Source organism: Megascapheus bottae, chromosome 8, assembly GCF_031878675.1.
Source record: "Megascapheus bottae isolate mThoBot1 chromosome 8, mThoBot2.hap1, whole genome shotgun sequence".
Classification (NCBI taxonomy): domain Eukaryota; kingdom Metazoa; phylum Chordata; class Mammalia; order Rodentia; family Geomyidae; genus Megascapheus; species Megascapheus bottae.
The window spans coordinates 9,594,637-9,619,506 of record NC_143516.1 but is presented as its reverse complement, the minus strand read 5'-3'; the positions used below and the strand labels follow the sequence as shown (position 1 = coordinate 9,619,506).

Below are 24,870 nucleotides of genomic sequence, written 5' to 3'. Positions count from 1 at the left end.
ATACAGGACACAGGAAACACAGAATTAAATTTTATCCCATAGAAGAAAGTTTAGGAGTTGTGGAGCACATACTCTTCTTCGAGCGTGTCTTCTAGTTTTTTGACTTGCTCTTTGATTGACTTTGCCTGTTGCCGAAGCAGCTGCTTATTCTTGGGTCCCAGTGGAATCTCAGATGCTTCCTTGACAAGGTTCTCAGCCTGGATTGCAATACTTTCTGTCCGCTTGGAAAATTCCTAAGAGAAAAGACATCACAACATTTACACTGCAAATTTAGTATTCTATCATTCTGCCTTCTACTGAATTTCATAACTGTATAATGTCTTCTAAAAAAGATAAATGGATAGGTAAGTGTATACATGTGTAGATGGATACTTTCCTGCACAATTACACCACTTTCATATGGCTCCTATATTTTTACTTTATAAATAGAACTAGTGCTCTATCTCCATAGCCACTGGCAAATCTTACTGAAATGGTTTCATAGTGGATCCTCCTTTTTTTTCCCCTGCCAGTCTGGGGCTTGAACTCAGGGTCTGGGCACTGTCCTTGGGCTTTCTCAAGTCAAGCATTCTACCACTTGGCCACAGCACCACTTCTGGCTTTTCTGTGTAATGTTGTACAGAAAAATTGAACCCAATGCTTCCTGCATGCTAGGCAAGCACACTACCACTAGGTCACGCTCCCAGCCCTCTTCACGAATTCTTATTTAGGCCGAACACTTAAGATCTACATTCTAATAACTAATTTATACAAACACTTTTATTTATTACAGGCCACTTCATGAAATGATCAATAGTGAATGATTCTTCAATCATACAGATAATTTATTTCTACATTTGTTTAATTGAAGGGCATCTTAAGCAAGCCAGTGGTCTTTCTGATTTAAAAAAGACTTATTGTCTATTAGTTTTATAAAAAAAAGATAGAATTTATTGTTAATGTTATTATGCCATATATTTTGTATGCATATACCATAATTGGAAAAAAGTAAATTTTGAACTAATCATTTTGGACTAGAATTCTGGCTCTACTGACTATTGCATGCTATACTTTGGAAAATTACCTTTTAGGTCCTTTTCTTATAAAATTCAGATGACAATGTTTATCTCAGGGTTCCACTCTTAGTATTCCACTAGAAAATTCATTTTTAAGTGTCTTACACCTGTCAGGTACCATTTATCCTTTCTTTGTACCTTATATAAAATCGAGGGAAATGGTTTGGTAAATCTAGTCACTGATTTTCAACAATTTTGAGCTATTTTAATTTCAAAGTTAATTTAATTTGCATGACACACTGGTACATTTTAGATGTGATCTGAATTTTGTCAGGTAAATAATGCTAACTACAAGAAAGAAAAGACACATGGGATGATAATCTTGAATGAAGAAGAATACTGTCTTATTTCTAGTAAAAGAAACAACTAATACATAGCTCTAATATCAATAGTTGTAAGCATTTTCTACTCAGATCATTTCCCAAAAGATAAAATTAGAGCGTAAGTTTACTGATTGAAAGATTTAATATGGTTATAGAAATATCAGTGTTGCTTAATGTAGCCTACAAGAAGGAGCTTAAAATCAAATAAGCACAGCTTCTTAGGTAAAAGATTGGCAGCACCCTAAAAAATGACCACGTCCCAACACTGAGTTCTGTGTATAAAAGCACCCACAATTATGATATGTGAGCTTAGAGCCTGCCAATTCCGTTGTGAAGTGCATGCACACTTTACTCCCTCAGGGCCCCAAGACTACATCACCAGTGTAAAAAAGTGTCCCCACCCCACCCATGGGGTCCCTCCAAACCCAGACCATGGAGAAAATGATGTCTCAACGTGCTTCTGTGAGCTATGTAGGGGAAACAATGCGGAGGGATCCGTAGAGTGGAATGTTGCTGATCAAACACAAGTAAGACAAATGAGCCTCGCAAGGCCTCATGGCGAAGGACTGTGAAGACAATGCATGAGAGAGGCAGAATGCACAAGGAAGGGACTGAATCTCATCCAACAGACAGGATGTGATCTGGCTCTGGCCTGCACTCTTTCCATGACCTTTAGTATTGAGTTCAAATCCATGTATGACCCTCAATCATGTCATGATAAAAGAAATACCCCAACTCAGCCATATAAAAGATAGCTATGCCCACTTTCTACAGAGAAAGTTCCATGTGTATGAGTTCACAGGGAGCGCATGTCAAGCTCATTATAAACGCTAGAATCTGGAGGGTTTCTGGACCTCTTTCCACAGTAACTGCTCCTTCACATTACCAGTTTCTACCTCATTATCTTGGTCAGACTCAAAACTTGGGGTTCCACTGTTGCTGGGAGTGTAAAATTGTTTAACCACTATGGAAAGAAGTGTGGCATTTCCTCAAAAGACTAAAGATAGAGCTCCCCTATGTCCCAGCAATTCCACTACTTGGCATTTACCCAATTGTCCAGAAACAATGACAAACTAAAGCCACTAGCACAATGATGTTCACTGTAGCACTATTTACCATAGCAAACATATGGAACCAAACCAGATGCCCCTCAGAAGATGATTGGATCAACAAGCTATGGTATTTATACACAACGGAATTCTATGTTGCCATCAGAAAGAACAGTATCACCCCATTTGTAAGGAAATGGAAAGACTTGGAAAAATCATATTAAGTAATGTAAGCCAGACCCAAAGGAACATAAGCTCAATGGTTTCCCTCATTTGTAATAATCAGAACAAATCTTGGACTCTCCTAGCAGAGGATGATAATAGCTCAAAACCTAGATACATTAGGCCATATAGGATGAGGCTAAATGAAAGGACCTCCAGCATATGGAAACAAGATCCATATAATATGTGACTGCTGTTCTTAATGTACTATGTTATTTATTATTTCTTTTGGTGTTCCTTGATTATTCTCATATTGTTATAGTATCTCATATTCTCATATTGTTGATATCTGGTATATTGTATATATGTTTATTTGTTTATTTGAAATAGGAAAGGGAAAACAAGATGAGGGGAGGCAGGGGGTGAGGGAAATGGGGACAAAAATATGAGAAGGGATGTATCAATGTGTGTGAAGTAACGTACCCTCTATCTGGCAAATATAACTGTAACCCTTCTATTAATTACAATAAAAGTTAAAAAAATAAAATGAAATAAATGCCAGACCCAGTGGCTCACGCCTGTAATCCTAGCTACTGAGGAGGCTGAGACCTGAGGATCAAGGTTCAAAGCCAGCTTTGGTACAAAAGGACCTGAGACTCATCTCTAATTAACCTCTAGAAAATGGGAAGTGGGGCTTGGCTCAAGGGTAGGGCCATAATCTTGAGCTGAAGAGCTCAGGTCACATTCAAACCCCATGACCCACAAAAAAATTAAAATAAAATAAAATAACAAGCTGAAGAAATGTCCTTTATCATTCATTGTGCATATTTCTCAGAGGTACATACTTAATGGAATGGAAAATGTATAAAATTGACAAAACCTTATTTAGCCATACATTCATAAAAAATATACTTCCTGATAAAATTTTTTTTAAAAAAAACTTGGGTTTCCTTCACTCTAGTTTGTTGGACTAGCTTACTGTCAGCAACACCTCATCTTGTGCTCTGATCTTCCAGCCTCGACTGCCACCTATCAGCCTATTTAACTTCTGCACGCCTAGTGGCAAGAACTTTTCTAGGTGAATCCCAAGACGTGAGTCTTTCACGCCTTCAATCAGTTTTCTACATCTGCTTCGAAATGTATTTCCTTAAAGATCATCTCCATTGGTGTGAGTCTTTCCTTAAAAGTCATGGCTCGACTCCATGCTGCATGGTGGTGGCATTTTAGGCCCTGGAGTCTACTGTGCGGCCCACGCTTCCTTGTTCCATCTTACCACGCAGAATCCTCGTGGCCTCCACGTGGATAACCCATGTCATTCCCCCTCCAGGAATGCCTGTTTGTTCTTGGTTTCAGATTCTTCTAAGTTTTAACCCCACCTCTAGATATTTTTTAAATCTCTGCTTCTGTTAGAAAGCTAACCCTTTGCCACTTTTTTGAAAACCTTTCCCTGAGTTCTTGAGATTTAAGTCTTGACTTTTTTTCCTCTCAGGAGTCTGTCATTAATAAATAATGGGATATATTCAAGGAGTAAATACAAAGAAACAAAGGAGACATCATGTGTGTGCATTTTCTCCTCTGAAAAGTGAGCACAAGAGTCTATCCAGTTTTGTTACTATACCTTTGTCTGTTCCAGTTCTGAAGATAAACTTTCCAAGCTGCTAAAACTCAGGAAGCGTTCGTGGCTGGAACCTGTTTGAAAAAGGTATCTGACCACTGTCTCTTTGTTTTTCTCAAATCGCTCCCATTTCCTTAAGGTGACCTAAATTTGGAAATAAATAAATAAATAAATAACACATCCCACTATCACAGATTAGCAAAGTGTATCACAAAACACTTCCACAGTTTCATTCATCTCCTAAACTATGAACAACATTCACATAGAATAAACCAGTCCATGTCTCCTGTCTGAGAATTTCCACATCTACACAGAGGACTTACATACCAGGCGGTTTCTCCATCAGCCATACAGTGCAGATGAATGACAGAGGAACCCCTGGGGAAGGCTACATAACCCAAGGCTCTCAGAACCAGCCCAGCTGTACCTGGATACGTCGCTCCTGCCTCTCCCGGCCCTGCTCCAGGCTGGCCAGGGTACTCTCCAGAGTCCTCAGCTCCTCCTGGCCAGAGCCAAGCCCCCCAGCTCCTTGCACAGCATGCACCATCTGCTCCTGCAGGGCTTTCTTCTTGGCCGAGACCATCTTCGTCTTTTGCTGGAAGTCATGTAACAGATAGGAATAAAAATTACTCCCTGAGCCACTAGGCAGGGCCACTGGTACCCATGGGAAAAGAAGTAGAAAAGGTACTACCACACACAGCAGCTGGGCCCAAACTATGTTTCAGGGTTGAACCTGATGGTCAAATCAGCAACAGGGAGGAATCTGTACTATCTCAAAGGTAGACATTATTTATAACACTTGTTTTTCTAAATAATGGCAATAATTTGTCTTGAGTGTTTTGGCTGCTGTTTCAGCTTCAAGAAAATGTTTAATTCTCCAGAAAGAATGTGGCAACAAAATTCCTTTGACCTGAGTCATTTCAGCGGTTGAAAATTCTGTTTTTATCACCTAGACTATAAAATGCAAATATTAAGAGATTTTTTTCCCTCATGGTTTATCTAGAATGGTCAATGTGCTGAAATTATGCCGAAAATTTGCATTTTAATAAAAATATTTTTCCTGAAGTGTAAAATGGTGGTTTGCAAATCTTCTGAATCTTTGCAGCTTCTGAATCTTCGCAGAGTATGTACATATGTTATAGACAGATATTTGGTCCAAGAAATATGAAATGTTTCAAAATATAAATACTTAGATTCTTACATTTGTCCTACACTGAAAACTAATAATTTTCCAAATCATTGAGAACAGTGTTGCCTCAAACATTAATTTCTTGAGCACAATCTCTTTATAATACTAAGTGAATCTATTAAATCTAGAGTCTTCCAATTTACACATACTGTTAAAGCAACTTGTGTTTTTCTGTACAATATTTCAAATCAGCTATAATTGTGCTACATATCAAGTTGGCTAGAATTTTGTCACTCAGTATTATTTTTTTGCCAGTCTGAGCTTGAATTCAGGGCCTGAGCACTGTCCTTGGACTTTCTCAAGGCTACAGCTCTACCACTTGAGCCTCAGTACCACTTTTGGCTTTTTTCTATGTATGTGGTACTGAGGAATCGAACCCGGGTCTTTGTGCATGCTAGGCACGCACTCTACCACTAGGTTAAACTCCCGGCCCCTCAATATTTTTATGTATAGTGAGTTCAATAAACAATATATCCCATTTATAGGCATATTTTAGTGTGTTCTAACAGATAATTGAAAATTAAACTGATTAAAATTATTTATTTTCAAAGTTTGGGGATGGGTGAGCTTAGCAATAGTGTGTGCATAGCATGCTTGAGGCCCTGGGTTCCTTCTTTGGTATCAACCAATAAAAATAAAAATTATTACTAACATAAATTGGATTTCAATTACTTCTAGTACCAGAAATCTGTCACTTCAAGTTACCACTCCCCAAAGTAAAATGTGCTCAAAGTTACAAACGTAAGATTTTAACACAATAACAAGAGCAGAGTGAGTATTACGAAAGTAATTCCTCTGTGGTTTCCTTTACTTTATGCAAAGGCCAATCCAGCCAGTTTCATACAGATAGTATTCCTTGAACTTTTTGATGAAATCAAATCATGGTCTGGGAATTTGTCTTGTAAGGTATTTCAAAATATTTACTATTTAAGAGGACGGGCAAAAAAAAAAAAAACAGTGTTAAGTTCTTTGAGTTCTTTGACCCACTGAAGCAGCTCCTTCCCTGTGTCTCTTCTTCTCTCTTGTTTTGTAGCCAGCTACCAAATTCACGCAGGAACTTGGCAGGAATGAAAGAACTCTACCTGGTGATGAAGAAGTAACTGCTGAGCTTCAAACAGATTTTCTGTGTCTAGAATCTTCTCTGCTTCTTCCTGGACTTCTTGATTACCAGACATTAATTCCTCCACGGAGCTCTTCACAATTTCTTTATACTGAACACAGTCCCCAAAGTTGCTTAACATCTTTTCAATCTAGTTTTTCATGAAAAAAAATGTAAATCAGATGTGACTTAATTAGATTCACGTAAATCTTTTCAAAAATCGAGGTACGATTGACATTAATATGCATATGTACGGGGCACGGTGTGTGATGATTTGATATACATTATGAAATGAGTTCTCTGGTCAAGCTAATGAATCTCTTCTTCATATCACACACATTTTTTGTGTTCATTTATAAGAGTGTGTAAGGTCTAATTTTTTTTTCCAGTCCTGGGCTTGAACAAGGCCTGAGCACTGTCCTTGGGCTTTTCCTCAAGGCTAGTGTTCTACCACTTGAGCCACAGCACCACTCCCAGCTTTTTCTATGGATGTGGTTCTGAGGAACTGAACCTGGGTCTTTTCGCATGCTAAGCAAGCACTCTTCCACTAGGCCAAACTCCCGGCCAGGAGTGTGTAAGGTCTAACTTTTTAAAAGAAACTTCAGAGCACACAAAATTGACTTACCAACTAGAATCTCCATGCCATGTGTTAGATCTACAGAGCTTATTCATTGTTTAAAGTCATCAGCATTGTTCGAAGAAGTGACTTTTCCTTATAGTGATGGGGAATACACCTGAAGTCTTTTTTTGCACTGGACAATGCAAATCATCAACTTAAAGATGGAATGGATTATTGACAAAAGATAGGTATGACTGCCAACCTCATTTTTTGCATAAATCTATATTTAAACAGAAAGTATATCTTTTCTATTCTGTTTTGTTTTTCTACTAGTGATAAAGTAACAAAAAGGAACTGGGCACAGTGGCTCATGCCTCTCAGTAGCTAACTGAGGAGGCTGAGGTCTGAGGGTCAAGGTTCAAAGCCAGCTCAGGCACAAAAAGACCTGAGACTCTTATTTCCAATTAACCTCTAGAAAGTGGGGAGTGGGGCGTGGCTCATGAGGAAGGTGATAGGCTTGAGCTGAAGAGCTCAGGGACAGTACCCAAACCAAGTTCAAGCTCCATGTCCAACCAAAAAAAAATAGCAAAAAGAACACTAATCCAAATTACACCCAAGTTGAAGGTAGATGAGTATGAAGAATCAATGCCAATAAAAACATGTTAGAGCTAGAGCTGGAATCACCAAATAAACTCAAAGTTATGTAGAAAATTGGGTATCAGATTTAATCTCTGGCCTGGGTTTATTTGACTCTCCAAGCCTTTTTCTTAACCTTTATGCACCTTAAAGTAACAGAGATAGGATTGCAAAAATAAAATACAAGTAAAAGAAACAATTAAATTAAATGTATACTGGTCAGTTTGGGACCATTTATCAACCTGAAGTAATACATCTCACAATAATATCTTCATTATTCAAATACTTTATTCATCTTTCCTAACTGCCTTTATATAAGCAACTCGCTAAACTACAACGAAATGAAGGACAGCTGTCATACTTCTGGCCCCAAAGTGTTTTAGAGTGAGAGGATAAGGTACCTCTGAAAGCAAAGTAAGCAGTGTCTTGAAAGAGCTAGATAACTTGGCCAGCTCATCAGCTCGGTTTTGGGCTTCTTTCTCAGAAGAAACTTCAATCAAAACTTTAAGTCTGGTTTTCAGCCAGCTAAGAGCTTCACCTCTTTTACCAACATCATTTCTGATCTCCTGAAATGAAAGAAAATGTTTCTGATTAATGAAGAAGTACAATTGCAAATCCTAACTTCCCAGTAAGAAATAACTCAGTCCAAAAAGCTTTGCAAAGTGCAGACAAAACTGCCAATTGTTCAAACAGCAGTGGAACACTTGCTTACTTTGTTTTTTGCATGTGTCCTTAACAACAGTTTCCAAGTCCAAAAAAAAATGCTGCCTAATGCCCAAAACCTGATGCCCATTCTGCCTATACTGAACAAGACAGGACCTTCACAAGTAGATGGATTAGATATTTACTTGTTCCTACAAAGATTCTTCTAATAATATCAAAATAGAAAACGAGATGCCAAATTAGGAACTATGGGACACACACACACACACACACACACACACACACACACACACAGTCTTTGTGAACTGGACGAGATGCCAAATTAGGAACTATGGGACACACACACACACACACACACACACACACACACACACACACACAGTCTTTGTGAACTGGACGAGATGCCAAATTAGGAACTATGGGACACACACACACACACACACACACACACACACACACACACACACAGTCTTTGTGAACTGGAAGGCCCATATTTTTAGAAAGAGAAATGACAGCCTTTGTTGTTGTTATTGTTGTCAGATATTTCTTTTATTGAAGAGTTTACATGTTAAGTACTGTTATGGATACCCTAGAGTTACTTTGGCTTAAATTTAAGTCAGATTTAATATCCCATTCTTAAGAGCTTTCAGAAGTCAACACCCTACCCTACATTTTAAGATGCATAAATAGGACTATAGCTATAATCAAGGTAGGGCATGTTTACCAGCCAAAAGAAAATCACTATGAAACCTCCAGAGTGCCTTTGACTTGGGGATTAGGGACAGATCTATGGTAACTGTCACAGCCCAGCTCTCTGACATCAAGATCTGGTGTACAGTGTACTGCAGTGCACTGTGGTATACTGCTGTATTGTGTAGTACCGTGCGGTGTAGGAGTGCAGTGCAGTGGAATGCAGTACAGTATACTATAGTGCAGTCTACGGCAGTGCTGTGTAGCGTAGTGCAGTGTAATGCTGTGCAGTGTACTGTAGTGCATTGTAATGCAGTGCAATGCACTATAGTGTAGCATAGTGCAGTGTAGATTAGTGCAAAGCACTGCAGTGGTGTGTACTGTTATGTAAGCTCAGGAGCCTGTAATCTTCATGCTGAGAAAACACCAGGGTTTTCCCAGAGGAAATGCAAATCAGTCAGGAAATGGCTGTTTCCAAAAGCAAATGGTATCTGTATTCTATTTTTTTAAAATTATCCTTAAATGGGGTTTCAATCCAACAAGTAAGTTTATGAGTACAATGCATCTTGCTCAATGTCACCTCTTTCATCATTCCCCTCATCTTTCCCCAACCCACTCATCCCCTCAAATTCATATACAGATATGTGGAATATCATGCAGTCTCTGTATTCTAAGATTCCATATCTTTGCTATGGTAAATACTACTGCAATGAACATGGTTGTGCTGGTGGATTTAGTATGTCCTTGTTTCTGGACGATTGGGTAAATGCCAAGTAGTGGAATTGCTGGGTCATAGGGGAGTTGTATGTTTAGTCTTTTGAGGCACTGCCATACTGCTTTCCATAGTGGTTGAATGAGTTTGCACTCCCACCAACAGTGTAGTAGTGATCCCTCCTGGCCACATCCCCTCCAGTATCTGTTGTTATTAGATTTTTTGATCCTGGCCATTCTAACTGGAGTGAGGTGGAATCTTAAGAGTTGTTTTGATTTGCATTTCTCTTATGGCCAGAGATGTTGAGCATTTCTTCGTGTGTCCATAGGCCATTCTTATTTCTCCTTCAGAGAAGACTCTCTCTTAGAAAAAAATCATATTAAGTGAAGTAAGCCAGACTCAAAGGAACATAGGCTCAATGGTTTCCCTCATTTGTCATAATCAGTAGAAACCTTGGGCTCTCCTAGCAGAGATTTACAATAAAGCAAAACCTAGATTCATAAGGCCATAAAGTATGACACTAAATGAAAAGACCTCCAGGATATAGAAACAAAAGCCATATAATGAGTGATTGTTTTCCTTAATGTACTATGTTATCTCTCATCTCTTTTGCTATCCCTTGGTTATCTCATATTGTTACAGTATTTCACCTTGTTATCTGATATATTGTATATATGCATATTTGGTTATTTGAAATAGGATAGGGAAGGGGGGAAAACAAGATGTGGGGTAAGAGTGCAGGGAGGAAAATGAGGACCAAGACATGAGAAAGGGTATCAATGTTTGTGAAATAATGCACCTTCTATCTGGAGAATATAATGTAACCCTTCTATTAATTACAATAAAAATGTATGGAAAAAGAAAACAGCACTGAGAGCAGGAAAAGAAAGAAAATGTATTTTTCTTAGCAACGATTATATGACTTGTAAGAGTTTAACATGCTGAAACACTTATAACAAATTCAAAGGCCATTGTAAGAGGTAGAGAAGCCTGCCAGAAGCCATTCATAGAACCCAAATGCATTCAGACCTGAGGCTCTGCCAGCCTGGCTGGGTTTATCCATAACTGTATCCTTGTTCAGAGAGCGGGGATGAAATGGGCCTGTCTATCCTGAACATGATGCAGAGAACATGCTGTCTTTGCCTCATGAGATCTCTGCCTTGTCCACTTTCATACTCTTTCTCTGTCCTGGTGTTTGCATGAGTGAAAATGTACTGTTCAATGTTCTTGTTTTCTGAAACAATTCTAAAGTGGACTTATCCACCCATGCAAGTGATTTTTCACTCAGCACTCGCCCATTTGCTCACAATGAACAAGAGGTACCACAGAGCCTGGCTAAGTAGCAAAGTTGATTTGCTATCAAAGATTCAATAGAAAAAGAGCCCACATTCCTCCACAGTAATCTTTAAGAAAAGGCTCAGAAGCCTGGGGAATGCTTCCAGAGGAGAAAGAAAAACATCAGCTATATTATCTAACACTATTTATTATTTATTTATTTTTTTTCTCACTAGAAATTTTCCTCTAGCAAAACAGTGGCCAGAACTTACATCCACGACACACTTGACCTCACTGTAGTTGGCAGTGCTGATGGCCTGATTCTTGATTCCCTTCAACTGGCTCTCCTTGGCAGATGTCCAAGACGAGAACTCAGAAAATCTGAAAAAACATAAAACCTTTTCTTCTTCGAAGGAGGAAAATATTGGCATGGTTAGAATATACTCTGTACTGTGAATTCACTGACAGAAATGAAACAATTGATTATCAAACTTCCTGGAAACTTTTAACAAAGCGCTGAACAGGGTAACCAACTCCAGGCTTCAAAGCTTGGAAAAGCTCAAGTTGAGAACAAAGATATCACGCCTGAGACCATGGAGGAAGGAATGGATGCCTGAGACCCAACTCACCTGTCCCCACTGGGGTGAGACAACCAACCCAAAGAGGCAGAAGTCCCCTCTGCATGGGGGACTAGGAAAACACACAAGAAAAAAGGATTTACCATCTTCCTCAACACACAGAACATCTGGGCTATTTGGAAATAAGAGGCCTCCCTCTGCTGACTGAAACGTCATTTAATTCTCTTTTTTTTAAAAAAAAAAAAAGAAAGAAAGAAAGAATAATGATCTTTGCATTCACAGAGATCCTCAAGGGAGATGGCCTGGCTCTCTGGAGACGGCCCACAAGTACCTGCTCGAGTAGTCCTTCCACTTGTCCGGGTCTTCCACTAGCTTCTCATAGGTGCTGCCGATGGCTGCTCTGAGCTCCCTTAGGGCCCCGTGACAGACTCCAGGGGTGTCCCGCGCGGGATCCCTCACCGGGAGTTTCCCACAGAGTTCCTCGATGAGCTGCAACCTCTTTTCACAGAGATGATGAGGACCTCTGTCGCTGAAGAAAATCTAGTAAGCAATAAATGATTTTAGAATCCAACGAGGAGTCGCACAGTGTCTCTGGATCCAAAGGAAGCTGGGCGCGGTGGCTCACACCTGTAGTCCCAGCTACTCAGGAGGCTGAGATCTGATGCTCAAAGTTCAAAGCTAGCCTGGGCACAAAAGGACCTCTAGAATTAACCTCTAGAAAACGGGAAGTGGCGCTGTGGCTCTGGAGTAGGGTGATAGCTTTGAGCTGAAGAGCTCAAAGACAGCACCCAGGCCGAGTTCAAGCCCCATGACCCACAAAAAAAAGAAGACCCAAAGGAAAATTGCCACACACAGGACCATGTAGAGGCATGAGGCTACTTCTTTTTTTCCCAAGTCCAATTGCACCCATTAAATTGTTACATGCCTGCTCATGTTTACACAGCCAGTGCTCACGTGAGACATACCCTGTGCTCTTCGATGGTCTTTTCGCTGCCTTCCTGGGATGCGAGCCTGGCCTCTCTGTCCAGCTCAGCTCTGCACTCCTCAAGGGATGCTGAGAACTTGTTCTTCTCTGCGGCAATCTTCAGGTGAAGCAAATGATAAGGAGCTTCCCCTTGAAGATCCTGCATGCCAGGGAAAGTTCCAAAAACACAGACTGGGACAATAGTCTACCGCATGTACTTTATACTTCCAACCACTGGTGACACAGTGATCAGGATCATCCCAGAGTGAAGGTTCTATTTAATACTCATAGTAACCCTGCTTGTGATTCGTGTTCCTGTTTCATTTCACAATGAGACCATGGAGGTTCCAGGGTAAGTGGCAAAGCTAAGCTTCTGAGTGGAGATTCGAATCACACTCTGGTGCTATGCTGCCTGTTACCCAGCATGGATCCTCTGACGCAGGTACACCACTGAGGGCAGGTATGTGACCCACCCCTCAAAGTCAAAGAAACCTTCACTGTCTCTCCCCAAACACCAAGAACAAAAACCTTAGGACTATTGACAACTTCCTTCTCCTTCTCCCTATACCATGTATTCAAAAACAACCATGCAACCAAACGCACACTATGTCAGTTTTTATGTTCTTCTATGATAGGAACATAGGCTTTAGCATTACATTTAGTTCTGTACTAAGTAGCCCAAAGCAATGAAAAGGATCATCTTTAAAATGCAGTAGCTAGCCAACTGATGAGAAAAGTGATAGGCAGAAGGAAGGCTTCAGTAGATCACATCTCTAGAGTAAAACGTGTGTGCACATAAGGAACATACACCTTTCATTGTCAGGCTCTATTCGAATGGCTGAGTTTCAAAGTCCTGTTAGAAAGCTTGAATCTAAGAATCTTTTCTTTATTTTTTTTCCTGAGACATCAAATGCAAGCACAAAATGTACTTCCTTTACTTTGCTTCTTCTACACACAAGAATGATGTTTTAAGCTGGGCACAGTCGCTCATGCCTATAATCCTAACTACTCAGGATCAAGGTTCAAAGCCAGCCCGGGCACAAAAGGACCTGAGACTCTTATCTCCAATTAACCTCTAGAAAACAGGAAGTGGGGCTTGGCTCAAGGGTAGGATGGTAGCCTTGAGCTGAAGAGCTCAGGGACAGCGCCCAGGCCGAGTGCAAGCCCCATGATCCACAAAAAAAAAAAAAAAAAAAAAAAAAAAAGCATGATGTTTTACCCCATGTTGCTGAGATTTTCAAAGTACTATCCCATACTTTTGAGTTTTATCTGCCAGTCTTCTAAGTCCCTAAGACTTTTTAATACAATGTGTGGAAGACAGCATCTTCTGATAGCTTGCTCCCTTGTAGCAGAAGGGGAGGAGCCTTCCTTCCTGCTAGGAATACACAATGGCATGGCCTACGCCTCCAGGATTGACAGCCAGGTCAGGCAGGCTGCATGAGCTGGGCCCAGTTTGGCTTCCCACAGTTCTTTATGGCATGTGACTCTAGCCGCACTGACTTCCCATGTCCTGCTCTGTGTACACTCTCCAGGTCTCTGCTTCTCTCTTTAAGGTACCATCTCACACTCTTCTCCCTCCCCAGGTGAGCTCAGTCTTCTTTCAAAGCTTTCATAAATAGAAGATCTTCTTCATCTGTACATTTATACTTATTCTTTGCAACTCATTATTTCCCTAATTGAATCCTAGAGGAAAGGATTATGCTTTTTCTTCTATCTTTGAATCCTTACCATATAAATGTTTTTATTCATATTTTTAGATCCAAGCTTTATAAGGCAGATAGTAAAATCATTAAAAACAACAAATATATATATATATCCAGATACAAACATACATACTTACATAGATATTTGTAATTTAAGTAGTATGCCTAAGATGATTAATTCAACTGAGAAGATTTTACTAAGTGTGGTTGAATAAGTTAAGCGTCCCTGTCATACCTATTTTTCTCAAAGCAGGAAAGAATTCCAAATACTATGATAAGACTCTATGCTGCTACCAAGTGGGATAACAAAATTATGCCTGGGTTATATTGTGCCTTTCTCCAGTCAGATTTTTTTGTTGTTGTTCTGGTATGTTTTTCTTTTGTTGTTTGCTGGTGTTTCTGTGCCAGAACCTGTGTTTGAACTCAGGGCCTGAGCACTGTCCTTGAGATTTTTTTTTCTTCAAGGCTAGTGCTGTACCAATTGAGCCACAGCTCCACTTAATGCAGACAAAAACCTCACAGACTTTCCTGTTTGGGTGCTGACTTGAAGCGGGATCCTCGGGACTCAGCCTCCTGAGTAGTTAGGATTACAGGCATGAGCCATCCAGTGAATGGCTGAATCCAGTTAATTTTTTTTTTGCCAGTCCTGGGCTTGAGTTCAGGGCCTGAGCACTGTCCTTGGACTTTCTCAAGGCCAGAGCTCTACCACTTGAGCCTCAGCACCAGTTCTGGCTTTTTTCTATGTATGTGGTACCAAGGAATCAAACCCGGGTCTCTGTGCATGCTAGGCAAACACTCCACCACTAGGGGAAACTCCTGGCCCCTGAATCCAGTTATTTTTCATGAGGAAAGTGACTTTCATGAGTTTCTACATTTCTCTTACACCTGTGCTCCCCACGCATGCCACCATCACACATGGCGTGGTATTCTCAGCTCTGTGTGCATCCTCACCCACCTTCCACTGCTTATGTAGCTTCCTGACAGCTTCCTGCAGGCCTCGCTGCTCGTGCTCGGGGAGAATGTCTGTGAGCTCATCACATGCTTTCAGGAAGGCGTTGAGCACTCTCTGGTCCAGCTGGCTGAAGAACTCCTGACAGAGGGAAGAGCAGTCATGAAGCTGGGCAGAAGCGAGGCTCTGGGGGTGTGTGGGGGGGCATGGCCAGCTGCAACCCTCTTCTCAGCACTGTGTAACTCCTGTCTGCTGTTAGCAATATGGTATAATTCTCTACAGTTATGATTCACAACTCATCTCCTCTGCCCATCAACCAGTAGTACATTTTACGTTTTGGGTGGGGAAAAATAAAGATCTTTTTGCCTCTCCAATTAGGTAGGCTACTCTAGAAGTCAAATGAAAGACCCCAGGACCTTAATTCTATCAGGATTGAGTTCTGGTTCCTCTCTGGTAAGGTCGGAAGCACAGACGAGAAGCTGGAACTAAATCTCACAAGCCTTCATGTTTTAACTTCAATGTGTTTTAGACATGACAGTTCCTAGGGCCCATTACCAAGTCCTCTCATCCACACACTGAAACACTGGGACCTTCCTCTCCTCCAAATGTGTTTGGTGGAGCTCTAACCCCAAGGTTGATGGAATTGGTTGGGTGATGGACCTATTGGGGCAGGGAAGGGAGTTTGGGGGTAGGGGGACGGGATTCAGTTTAGATAAGGTCATAAGAATAGAACTTCCACAGCCAGGCACAGTGGCTCACATCTATAATCCTAGCCACTCAGGTAGCTGAGATTTAAGGATGGCAGTTCAAAGCCAGATGGGGCACTAAAGTCTGTGAGACTCTTATCTCCAATTAAACACCAGAAAACCAGAAGTGGCTCAAAGGGTAGGGCAGTAGCTTTGAGCTGAAGAACTCAGGGACAGTTCCCAGGCCCAGCATTCAAGTCCCACAACCAACAACAACAAAAAAAAAAAGAATCAAACTTTCATGACAGGACCTAGGACTGTATGGCAAGAGAGCCTGGAAAGCTTGTGATCTTCCTGACATATAAGGCCATGGAAAAGATGGCCAGAAAGAGGAATTGCACCAAAACTCTACCAATTTTAGATCCATGGTCTCAAATTTTTAGCCTCTAGAATTGCAATGAAATATACTTCTTTGACGAAGCCACCCATCTATGATATTTTGTCATAATGCCTTAGATGACAGAGGCAATTCACATGTAGATATTAACTGGTATCTCCCCTGGTCTCAGGCGCATCCATACAGAGATGTCTTGAAACTACAAAACAAAGAGTGCCAGACAGTCATGGTGTTAGAAACAGAAGGAGATGCGTTATGCCCTTTGACCACAGAAACTGACCCGAAACCTAGAAAGCTCCAATCCTATTACCTAGCCTCACCATCTGAAGGTGTGGTCCACAAAAATGTCCTGAAATGTTGGGACAACTCTTGCACAGAGCCACCCCACAGAGCGCTTCGTGCACTGGTAACCTCCCCACCGCTGGTCTGATTTAAGTAAGTGGGCTCCAAGGATGAGGACAAGCTGGGCATCGACTGCTGGACTCCAAACGTCAAAATATAGATGAGACTATGATGAGCAGGATGTAAAACAAATGGCCACTCCCCTCAAGATCTCTTTTGAATCTCTGAGGAGAGGCTGAGATTGCTGGGATCATGCTTTGAAGGAAAACTGAGCATGCTATGTCCCCATGATCCCTTCTTTAAAAAACAGTCTGGATGTAAGCAGGACATGGTAGAACATTCCTGCAAGCTTAGCTACCCAGAAGGATAACATGGAGGGTGCATACCCAGCTTGTGCCAGGCAGGAAGTGAGACCCTACCAGAAAGCAAAACTCAACACCTAGAAGCTTAGCTACTCTGTCATCACAGCAAATTGGGGGATGTGGTTTGATGCCAGTTCAGGGTTGGGGGTGTGTGGGGGAATCCATAAAACGCTCTCTCTCTAAAATAAGCAGAAAAAGTTTAGTGAGTAGTGTGACTCAAGTGGTAGAGTTCCAGCTAATAGAGCAAGCCAAGCAAGCATGACCCCAAGTTCAAACCTCAGTACTAACCAAAAAAAATCTAACAAACTACCCAACTAACTAGCAAAAGACACAGAGACAGAAGAGAGAAAATGAGAGAATTTTTACTTACATATGAATTTCTGAGCTAAATAATGAGTCAGTCAGAGAGCCAGGATTATCCTCTTTACTGTGCCAGAAGCTTAAGAATGGTCTTTGATAAGTCAACAAGTCAATTGTTCTTGGGGTGTTTTGAGGGGGGTGAGGAGAGGGGGTTATCTATCCACAAAGCTCCTGCCTTCCTAGCTCAGAGTCACCCCCCCCCTGATTTTCTCATCCAGATCACTTTCCCATCATGCCGTTGGGTCAGGCGTGCCACTAAGGGCAGAGGCATACTCACCGTGTGTCTCCGCAGCAGTTCCTCGGGGTCCCCCTCCTCCTCCAGGCCCTCCTGCGCCACCCGAAGCACCTTCTCCAGCTCTGCCCGCGACTCCTCAAACTTCTTCATCAAACGACTGTTGGTTTCCACATGTTTCTTCCAATCTCCAGTCTTCTTGACCATGTTCTTCATGGGAAAAAAATACAGTCATCCCTTGGTGTCCTCAGGGAGGACACCAAGTCCCTCCCCGCATCCAAATCTACAGATGCTTGGGCCTCTTAGAGAAAATACTGCTGCGTTTGCTTGTGACCTAGCCATGTCCCCCAACAGGCTGTCAATCATGGAAATCACGCTGCATTTCAATGCCTCCCACAGCACAAACCTCATGGAAGTGACAAGGAAACGGAAGCACTGCACACGTTCCCTGTAAATGCATTTTCCCATGAATATTTCAACTCATAACAGGCAGAACTCACACAGTGTACACAGGTGGTGACCCTAATTTGATGGTGCTTCATCATTGTTGAAATATTTTCATATAGCACTTTTTGTTGTTTTAACAAATACTTGGAAGACAGACATTTCATCATGATGAAGATACTTAATTCCTTTCAATATCAGTATTGGGATGTGAGGGGAGGCAGAAAAAATGGTTGCCTTCTAGATATCTGATAGTGACATATTCTGGCAAGTTCTGCTTATTTGTCCTGATTGCCTGTGCTGTTCTGGGTTTGTGCCACTAAAGCAGGAAAGAAAATTACCTGGAAGGCAAGGTGAACATCTGCTAGCTGTCTCTGTAGCTTTGTCTGATCAAAATGCTTCAAGATGTTGCTCAAAGCCACAAACTTCTGGACACTTTGACCCCCTTTCTCAATGAGGGTCAAGGTTTTCTTACAGCTTTCCTGACAAGCTAACAGTTCCTACAGGGGAGAAAACTCAAAATGAATATTGGTTACCTGACAAAGGGCAGTCAAGAAGGAAGGAAAGCAGGAAGGAAGGAAGGAAGGAAGGAAGGAAGGAAGGAAGGAAGGAAGGAAGGAAGGAAGGAAGGAAGGAAGGAAGGAAGGAAAGAAAATGATGGAAAGACAAAAGGAGAGAAGAGAAAGAGGAAGGAAAAGAGAAAAGTAAGGTATGGGGGAGGGCTAGGGGAGAGTAGAGGGAAAGGGAAATGGGGAGGAGAATGTTAGAAGAGAAGGAAGAAGGGATAGACAACATTACAAAAAAAATAACAGCATTATACAGTTAGGAATGATTCTGGGGAACATATCTTCAGAGCTCAGTTTTCAACAACCACTGACATTGTAGCTTTTTACATAACGTTTAAATATCACAATGATTTTTTTCAATTTTATGCTCATCTTTTTAACATAAAAGGACATTGACATGGCTGTTATTTAGTGTCTGCATTCCCCCAAATGGTTGATAGACTAGAGCTTAGTGATAGAACCATCATTAAATCCACCCCCAGTTTTGCATTTTAATCAGACTAAATATATTTAATGCTTTCGTGCTAGTATGACGCACCAGACCACGTATTACTTGTGCACTTTACATTTCTAACATCTGAAATACTAGGTTTATCAAGCTATCACCTCTGTTAGTGAAACATCGGACTGCAGGTCCTGATAAAGAGGCAGCAGGCTGAGAGGCCTGTGGAAGACTGTAAACATGTCACATCTGCAGGCTGTCAGACAAGCTTGCTACAGATCCTGGCAATTTTGATAATAGTCAGAAAGGAAATTCATCATCCTCAATTAAAGTAGAGATTCGTGTTCTGTCTTGGATCCATATTACTTCCATGTCAACATCCTTAACCACTTTTAAAAATGTTTCAAAATGCTCATTTAGATGTTATGTGGCTATCTAGATGCACACATTAAAAACAAGATGTAACTTTTCTTGATTATTTGAAGGTAGAAAAAATAACATTAGTTGAAAATATATTAGGATATATCAATATCTATTATCAATATAATGTAAATATCACTTTAATTATTTGAAGGCAATTTATATAGAAATTTGGGAAAGCAAGAAACGACACCGTGTCTCAATAAGAAATAATCTTTACCCAATGTGGTGAAAAGTACTTTGAATTGGTTTTGGTGACATAATGACTCTGGCTTCACTATCAATGGCAATGATTATGATACTAATTACAGAATACACATTATTAGGAATAACTGCCTTTATTTTAACATAAAATTCAAGTTAATCAAGACTTTGTAATCTGCTCATTTTTAAGGTAAGAGTATCTGTACAGCTCATTTCAGGAATTAAGCTCTTTCTACTAAATGAGCTGCCATTTTTTTGAGGAATCTATTTCAATTAATCCAAACCTTTATTGTATTCATCTCTATGTGACAGGAAGGATCATTTAAAATAATCAGCCAAATAAATCAATTAGGTCAACAGGAGACTGCTAAGTATACAGCTCTTGTCACTAAAAATGAGGTACAAAAATTTTATTATTTAAATACTTCATAGTTTTTTGTTTGTTCAAACAGATATTTTCTCCAACTCAAAGAGAAGAACTCAGTAAAATGGGCTATGGATACTCCATAAAAATGCAATGCAGTTATTTATTTCCTATATGTTTAAGTATGCATGTAAACTATATATATATAAATATATATACATCTAGCTATATACAGAAAATTGTGCAAATTTGTTTCCAATGAAAGTCAAGATAATGACAAAAACTTTTCTATATATTATGATAATATATGGTCTAATATACATACCATGTATATGCTAGCATATATGTATAACACATTATATCTATTCTTATTCTTTTAAAAATGTGAGATTTTCTTAACACTAAACTTCTTGTGGATGCATGGAGTAGAATGCCTAGATCTGTTGGTAGCAATTCAATAAACTTTCCATCTTAATTAGAAAATTAAATAAATGCAAAGCAGATGAGTTGGTAACAGAAGGTCCTTCTAGTGTCAGCAGCCTTCCTATTTCAAGACAGCGCTGGAGTTTTGACTCTGCTTCTAAAATATATTCCTGCCCATTTCTGGTGGTTCACATTTGTAATTCTGTAGCTACTAGGGAGGCAGAGATTAGAAAGATTGGAGTTTAAACCTAGGTGGCCAAAAAAACAAATCCACTAGATCCCATGTAAATCAATAACTGTTTATAGTGGTACATTTCTGTTACCCCAGCATGAAAGAGGAAAGGACTGGAAGGATCTAGGTTCTGGGAAAACCCAGGGAAAGAAATTTTCAAGACCAAATCCCAACAGAAAAAAAAGCTAAGCTGTCAATGACCTATGCTCGTAATCCTAGCAACTTGGAAGATTGAAATGTGAAGGACTGAAGTTCAAGGCCAGCGAGGGTGTGTACATGAGACCACATCTCAACCAACAGCTGGACCCTGGTGTGTACTTGGTACACTAGCTATAGGGGAGACTGTGAGGACCTCAGTCCTCAAAGGAAGAAGCTGGGCACGGTAGCACATGACTGCTGTCCCAATAATGGTGGGAAATATGAATAGGAAGATTAGAGTATGCACTTGCCCAGCAAATGTAACTGCTGGTTATCTCAAAAATCAGCCCGAATGGACTGGGAGCACGGCCTAGACGTGGAGTGCTTGCCTTGGGTTTGATTCCTTGTCACCCCATACATAGAAAAAGCCAGAAGTGTGGTGCTGTGACTCAAGTGGTAGAGTGTTAGCCTTGAGAAAGCCCAAGGACAGTGCCCAGGCCCTGAGTTCAAGCCTCAAGACTGGCAAAAATATAAAACAAAACAAAAACAGCCAGAAAAAGAAGACCTGGCGTCATGGCTCAGGCAAAAGAACCATGAATTCAAACTCCATATGAACAACAACAAAGTGCCAAATAATCACTGCCAACCACAATGTCATGGCTCAGAGACATCGTGCGCATCTATACTTGGCATTGAGAATGCTCAGCGTCCGTGCACACAGAACGGGTGTTCGTCAACGCTTGATTAGCTCATGCTACTGGGTTCACCGAAACTGGACTTCCTAATTTTGCTCAACTCAGGAAATTTTATAATAAAGAAGGTAAGAGCCTTGCTTTTTACCAGCCCAGACTGCCCTGCGTGTTTCCCTTCCTTGCCTTTGGAATACAGCTGGGACCATCAAACGTCTCCTGTAGACATGGGCAGGGTTCATCTTTGGCCAGGACCTGCATTTTTGTGTGGAGTTACTAGTACTCTACTATTTGGGGAGGGGGATCTTTTTTGTTAATTTTGAATTTCTATTAACTGTGAACAACACTTCAGTCTCATGATAGGTGCATGAAAGTAGCGAGGCCTCCCCCAGGGAGTTCTCTTACCTGATGTTTCTGTTTAAAAAGAGCACTGGATTGTGCCTCCCGCTCAAGCGCAGTGATACTCTCGGTGATTTTCCCCAGAGTGTCGTAGAAGCACGTGATTTGCTTTTCCAGCTCCTCTAAAGGAATGGACAGCTGCTGGACCTCATACAGGAGGGGGGAGTGACATTCTCTGACCTTTAAAGACACAAAGGCAAAATCCCCACAAAAGGCCACAAAAGCCACACGTTGAAAGCTTGAAGCACGGTGCAGAGCTCTAAAAAAAAACTCAGCCATGTAGGGCTTACATATCTGTAAACACGTTTCTTTAACAATATTTCCTCTCAATTGTTAAAACTTCCTTCAACCCCCCCCCCAAAACAAACCCCACAAAATGACTTTGCCACTCAGACAAATAAAGGCCAATGGTGTTTTCTCATGAAAATTCATCTGAGTTGTCCATCTGCTTAGCTCTTTCACATTAACATGATTCCTGTGGCAAGGCAGATGGTACAAATTCCACTTCAGAAACCACGTAACTCATCTCCACGTTGGCCTTGAAATCTGACCTGAGACAGTCAGCAATCACCACATTCTCTAGGCACCTTCCAGCTTGACTTGCATGTGCTTTCCTAGCTGCACACTGAGATGGACTGGGGATGGTTTTGAGCACAGGAAGACAACTTTGTTCCTTTCTTCCCTGACACCCTGTGTTGCTACCTCTTATCCACTTCAGGCTTCTCCACTGCCTATGTGTCAACACTTGACTCCATTCTGAACATACCCTAAAATAAAATATATCTCTAGCACTTCTATATTAACGGAGGAGAGTATGCTATTTTATCACTCATGATGCTGATCAGCTTCTTACAATTTATGTATGAGATATAAATGGCCAAACTGAGCTATGAGGAATCCTGATACAAATAAAAGTGTAATTTATCATGAGGACGGGACTTGCCGAGGGTGACAGAGGAAGCGTGAGGCACACCAAAGCACAGGTAGCCCACTGTGTGTGCGTGCTCACTGCATGCTTTCTCACCTTGGTCAGCTGCTCTTTGAGTTTGGCCATGGTCGCAAACATTTCATTGGCTTCCTCTTGGGGGCTTTCTTTGGCAATGAGATGTGCTGTCTTTGTCATCATTTTGTACTGAGCATCCATCACAGGCAACCTCTGCTCAATGTCCTGCACAGACATGGTGGAAAAATTAAAAAACTCCATTAGCCCACAAGACATTGTCTTTCAATTTCAAGATTCTGCAGAAAGCAGAAATAAAGTTTGTTTGCGCTGGACAGCATTCCAGGGTCGCTATAAACATTTACAGATTCAAGTTGCGGCTTTCCTTCTTTACTAATAGAAAAGCAATGCTACCCAAATAAAATCAAAAGGCCCTTCCCTTAAGTTAACCAAAAAGATGAGTTGAAGGAAGCTTTACATTTTTGAAGAATGTATCCTATACTATAAAAAGTCTGCATGGCGTAAAAGCATCCTAACAATATGTGTGGTAATTATGACTTTAAAAAATAAAGCTTTTTTTCCTTAAAAAATAATACCTTTGTCATTGTAGAAAAACCCATAAATTATGATTTTAGTGGGATGGGTGAAGTAGCATATACTAGTAATTCTAGCTACGCCAGAGATGGAGATGAGGGAATGGATACCCCATCAGTGAAACTAGGCAAGCGTGGCTGCACACATCTGTCATCATAGCTAGGTGGGGCATTGTTCTAGGCTGGTGCTGAGGAAAAGGTGAGACCTTCTCTGAAAAAAAATAAATAAATAAACTAGGGCTGGGAGACTGGCCTAGTGGTAGAGCTTGCCTAGCAAGTATGAAGACCCAAGTTCTATTCCTTGGTACCACATTCAGAGAAAAAAGCCGGAAGTGGTGCTGAGGCTCAAGTGGTAGAGCTCTAGCCTTGAGAAAGTCCAAGGACAGTGCTCAGGTTCTGAGCTCAAGCCCAGGACTGGTAATAAATAAATAAATAAGCAAACAAACTGAACCGAAAGGGGTTGGAGATGTTGTTCAAATGACAAAATACCTATCTGGTGTGTACAGCTATTGAGTTCAAATATCAGGACTACCAAAAATTTAAAAGAAGAGTAGCAAAATTTTAAATTATTAATAGTTATCTCATAAAATGAAAACTGAAGCCAACATCTTACTAAAATATCATTGTATTTTTTACACCTTCCATTTTTAGAAAAAAATGATGAGCATTGGTCATTATGTTGTAAAATTAGACTGTGATTGAATACCACTTTATTTTTGAGAGTTACAGGCTCTTCAAAATATGCAAATATCACAATTTGTTCAGTAAATTCTTTTTACCGTTGGAGGCATCTATGAAGAGATACTATCTATAGCTGTCTCTTGTTCTTCTTAATGTTGTGTAATTTGGTTGAGGGAAAAAATATCAATTTGAAAAACTATTTAGAAGCTACTTTGTAAAATCAAAACATATGTTTAAAAAATTCAAGTACTTTTTTTAATCAAAAGCACAAACCAACAATTATGCCAAAATTATCACTAGAACAAAGAGACACAATATTTGCCAGGAACTGACTAATACTGTCAATCATTAGTTTTATGATAGATTTTTTTCATATATATATATATATTTATTTTCTGCCTCGCTGGCTTTGAACCATAATCCATAGAACTCCGCCTCCTGAATAGTTAAGGTTACAGGTATAAGCCACCGACAGCTGGCTATTTGTTTTTTGTTGTTGTTTTGTTTTGTTTCATTTTATTATCTAGAACCTTCTCACCTCCAAATCTTGAATTAATAATTTGACATTCATAAATGATACTTCTAAGGGCCCATGAAGTTTTCCTTGGGCTTCAGTTGTAAACCCAGAGAGGGTGGTGATGCAGTCTGTGTATTCCTTCTTCATTCTGTCCATCTCGTCTGCCCGAGCATACTGCCAGAAAGGAGAAAAGGTTTGGGAAGCTCTCAGCAGGTGGG

At 40.5% G+C, this 24,870-nt stretch overlaps 1 protein-coding gene across 1 annotated transcript in view; it reads right to left on the bottom strand.

Moving 5' to 3' along the window:
- The window catches only part of Syne1 (spectrin repeat containing nuclear envelope protein 1), a 364,140-nt gene that overhangs the window by 232,674 nt on the left and 106,596 nt on the right, over positions 1-24,870 (bottom strand). Inside the window, exons 20-33 of the mRNA XM_090337945.1 lie at positions 24,674-24,826; positions 22,946-23,089; positions 21,928-22,101; positions 18,386-18,544; positions 17,646-17,810; positions 15,228-15,362; positions 12,571-12,729; positions 11,937-12,145; positions 11,300-11,408; positions 8,089-8,253; positions 6,476-6,643; positions 4,632-4,799; positions 4,208-4,348; positions 73-233 (exon numbers count right to left, since the gene is read on the bottom strand). Of these exons, the coding sequence (XP_090194071.1) occupies positions 73-233; positions 4,208-4,348; positions 4,632-4,799; positions 6,476-6,643; positions 8,089-8,253; positions 11,300-11,408; positions 11,937-12,145; positions 12,571-12,729; positions 15,228-15,362; positions 17,646-17,810; positions 18,386-18,544; positions 21,928-22,101; positions 22,946-23,089; positions 24,674-24,826 (2,210 nt within the window). The remainder of the gene's footprint in view (positions 1-72; positions 234-4,207; positions 4,349-4,631; positions 4,800-6,475; positions 6,644-8,088; positions 8,254-11,299; positions 11,409-11,936; positions 12,146-12,570; positions 12,730-15,227; positions 15,363-17,645; positions 17,811-18,385; positions 18,545-21,927; positions 22,102-22,945; positions 23,090-24,673; positions 24,827-24,870) is intronic.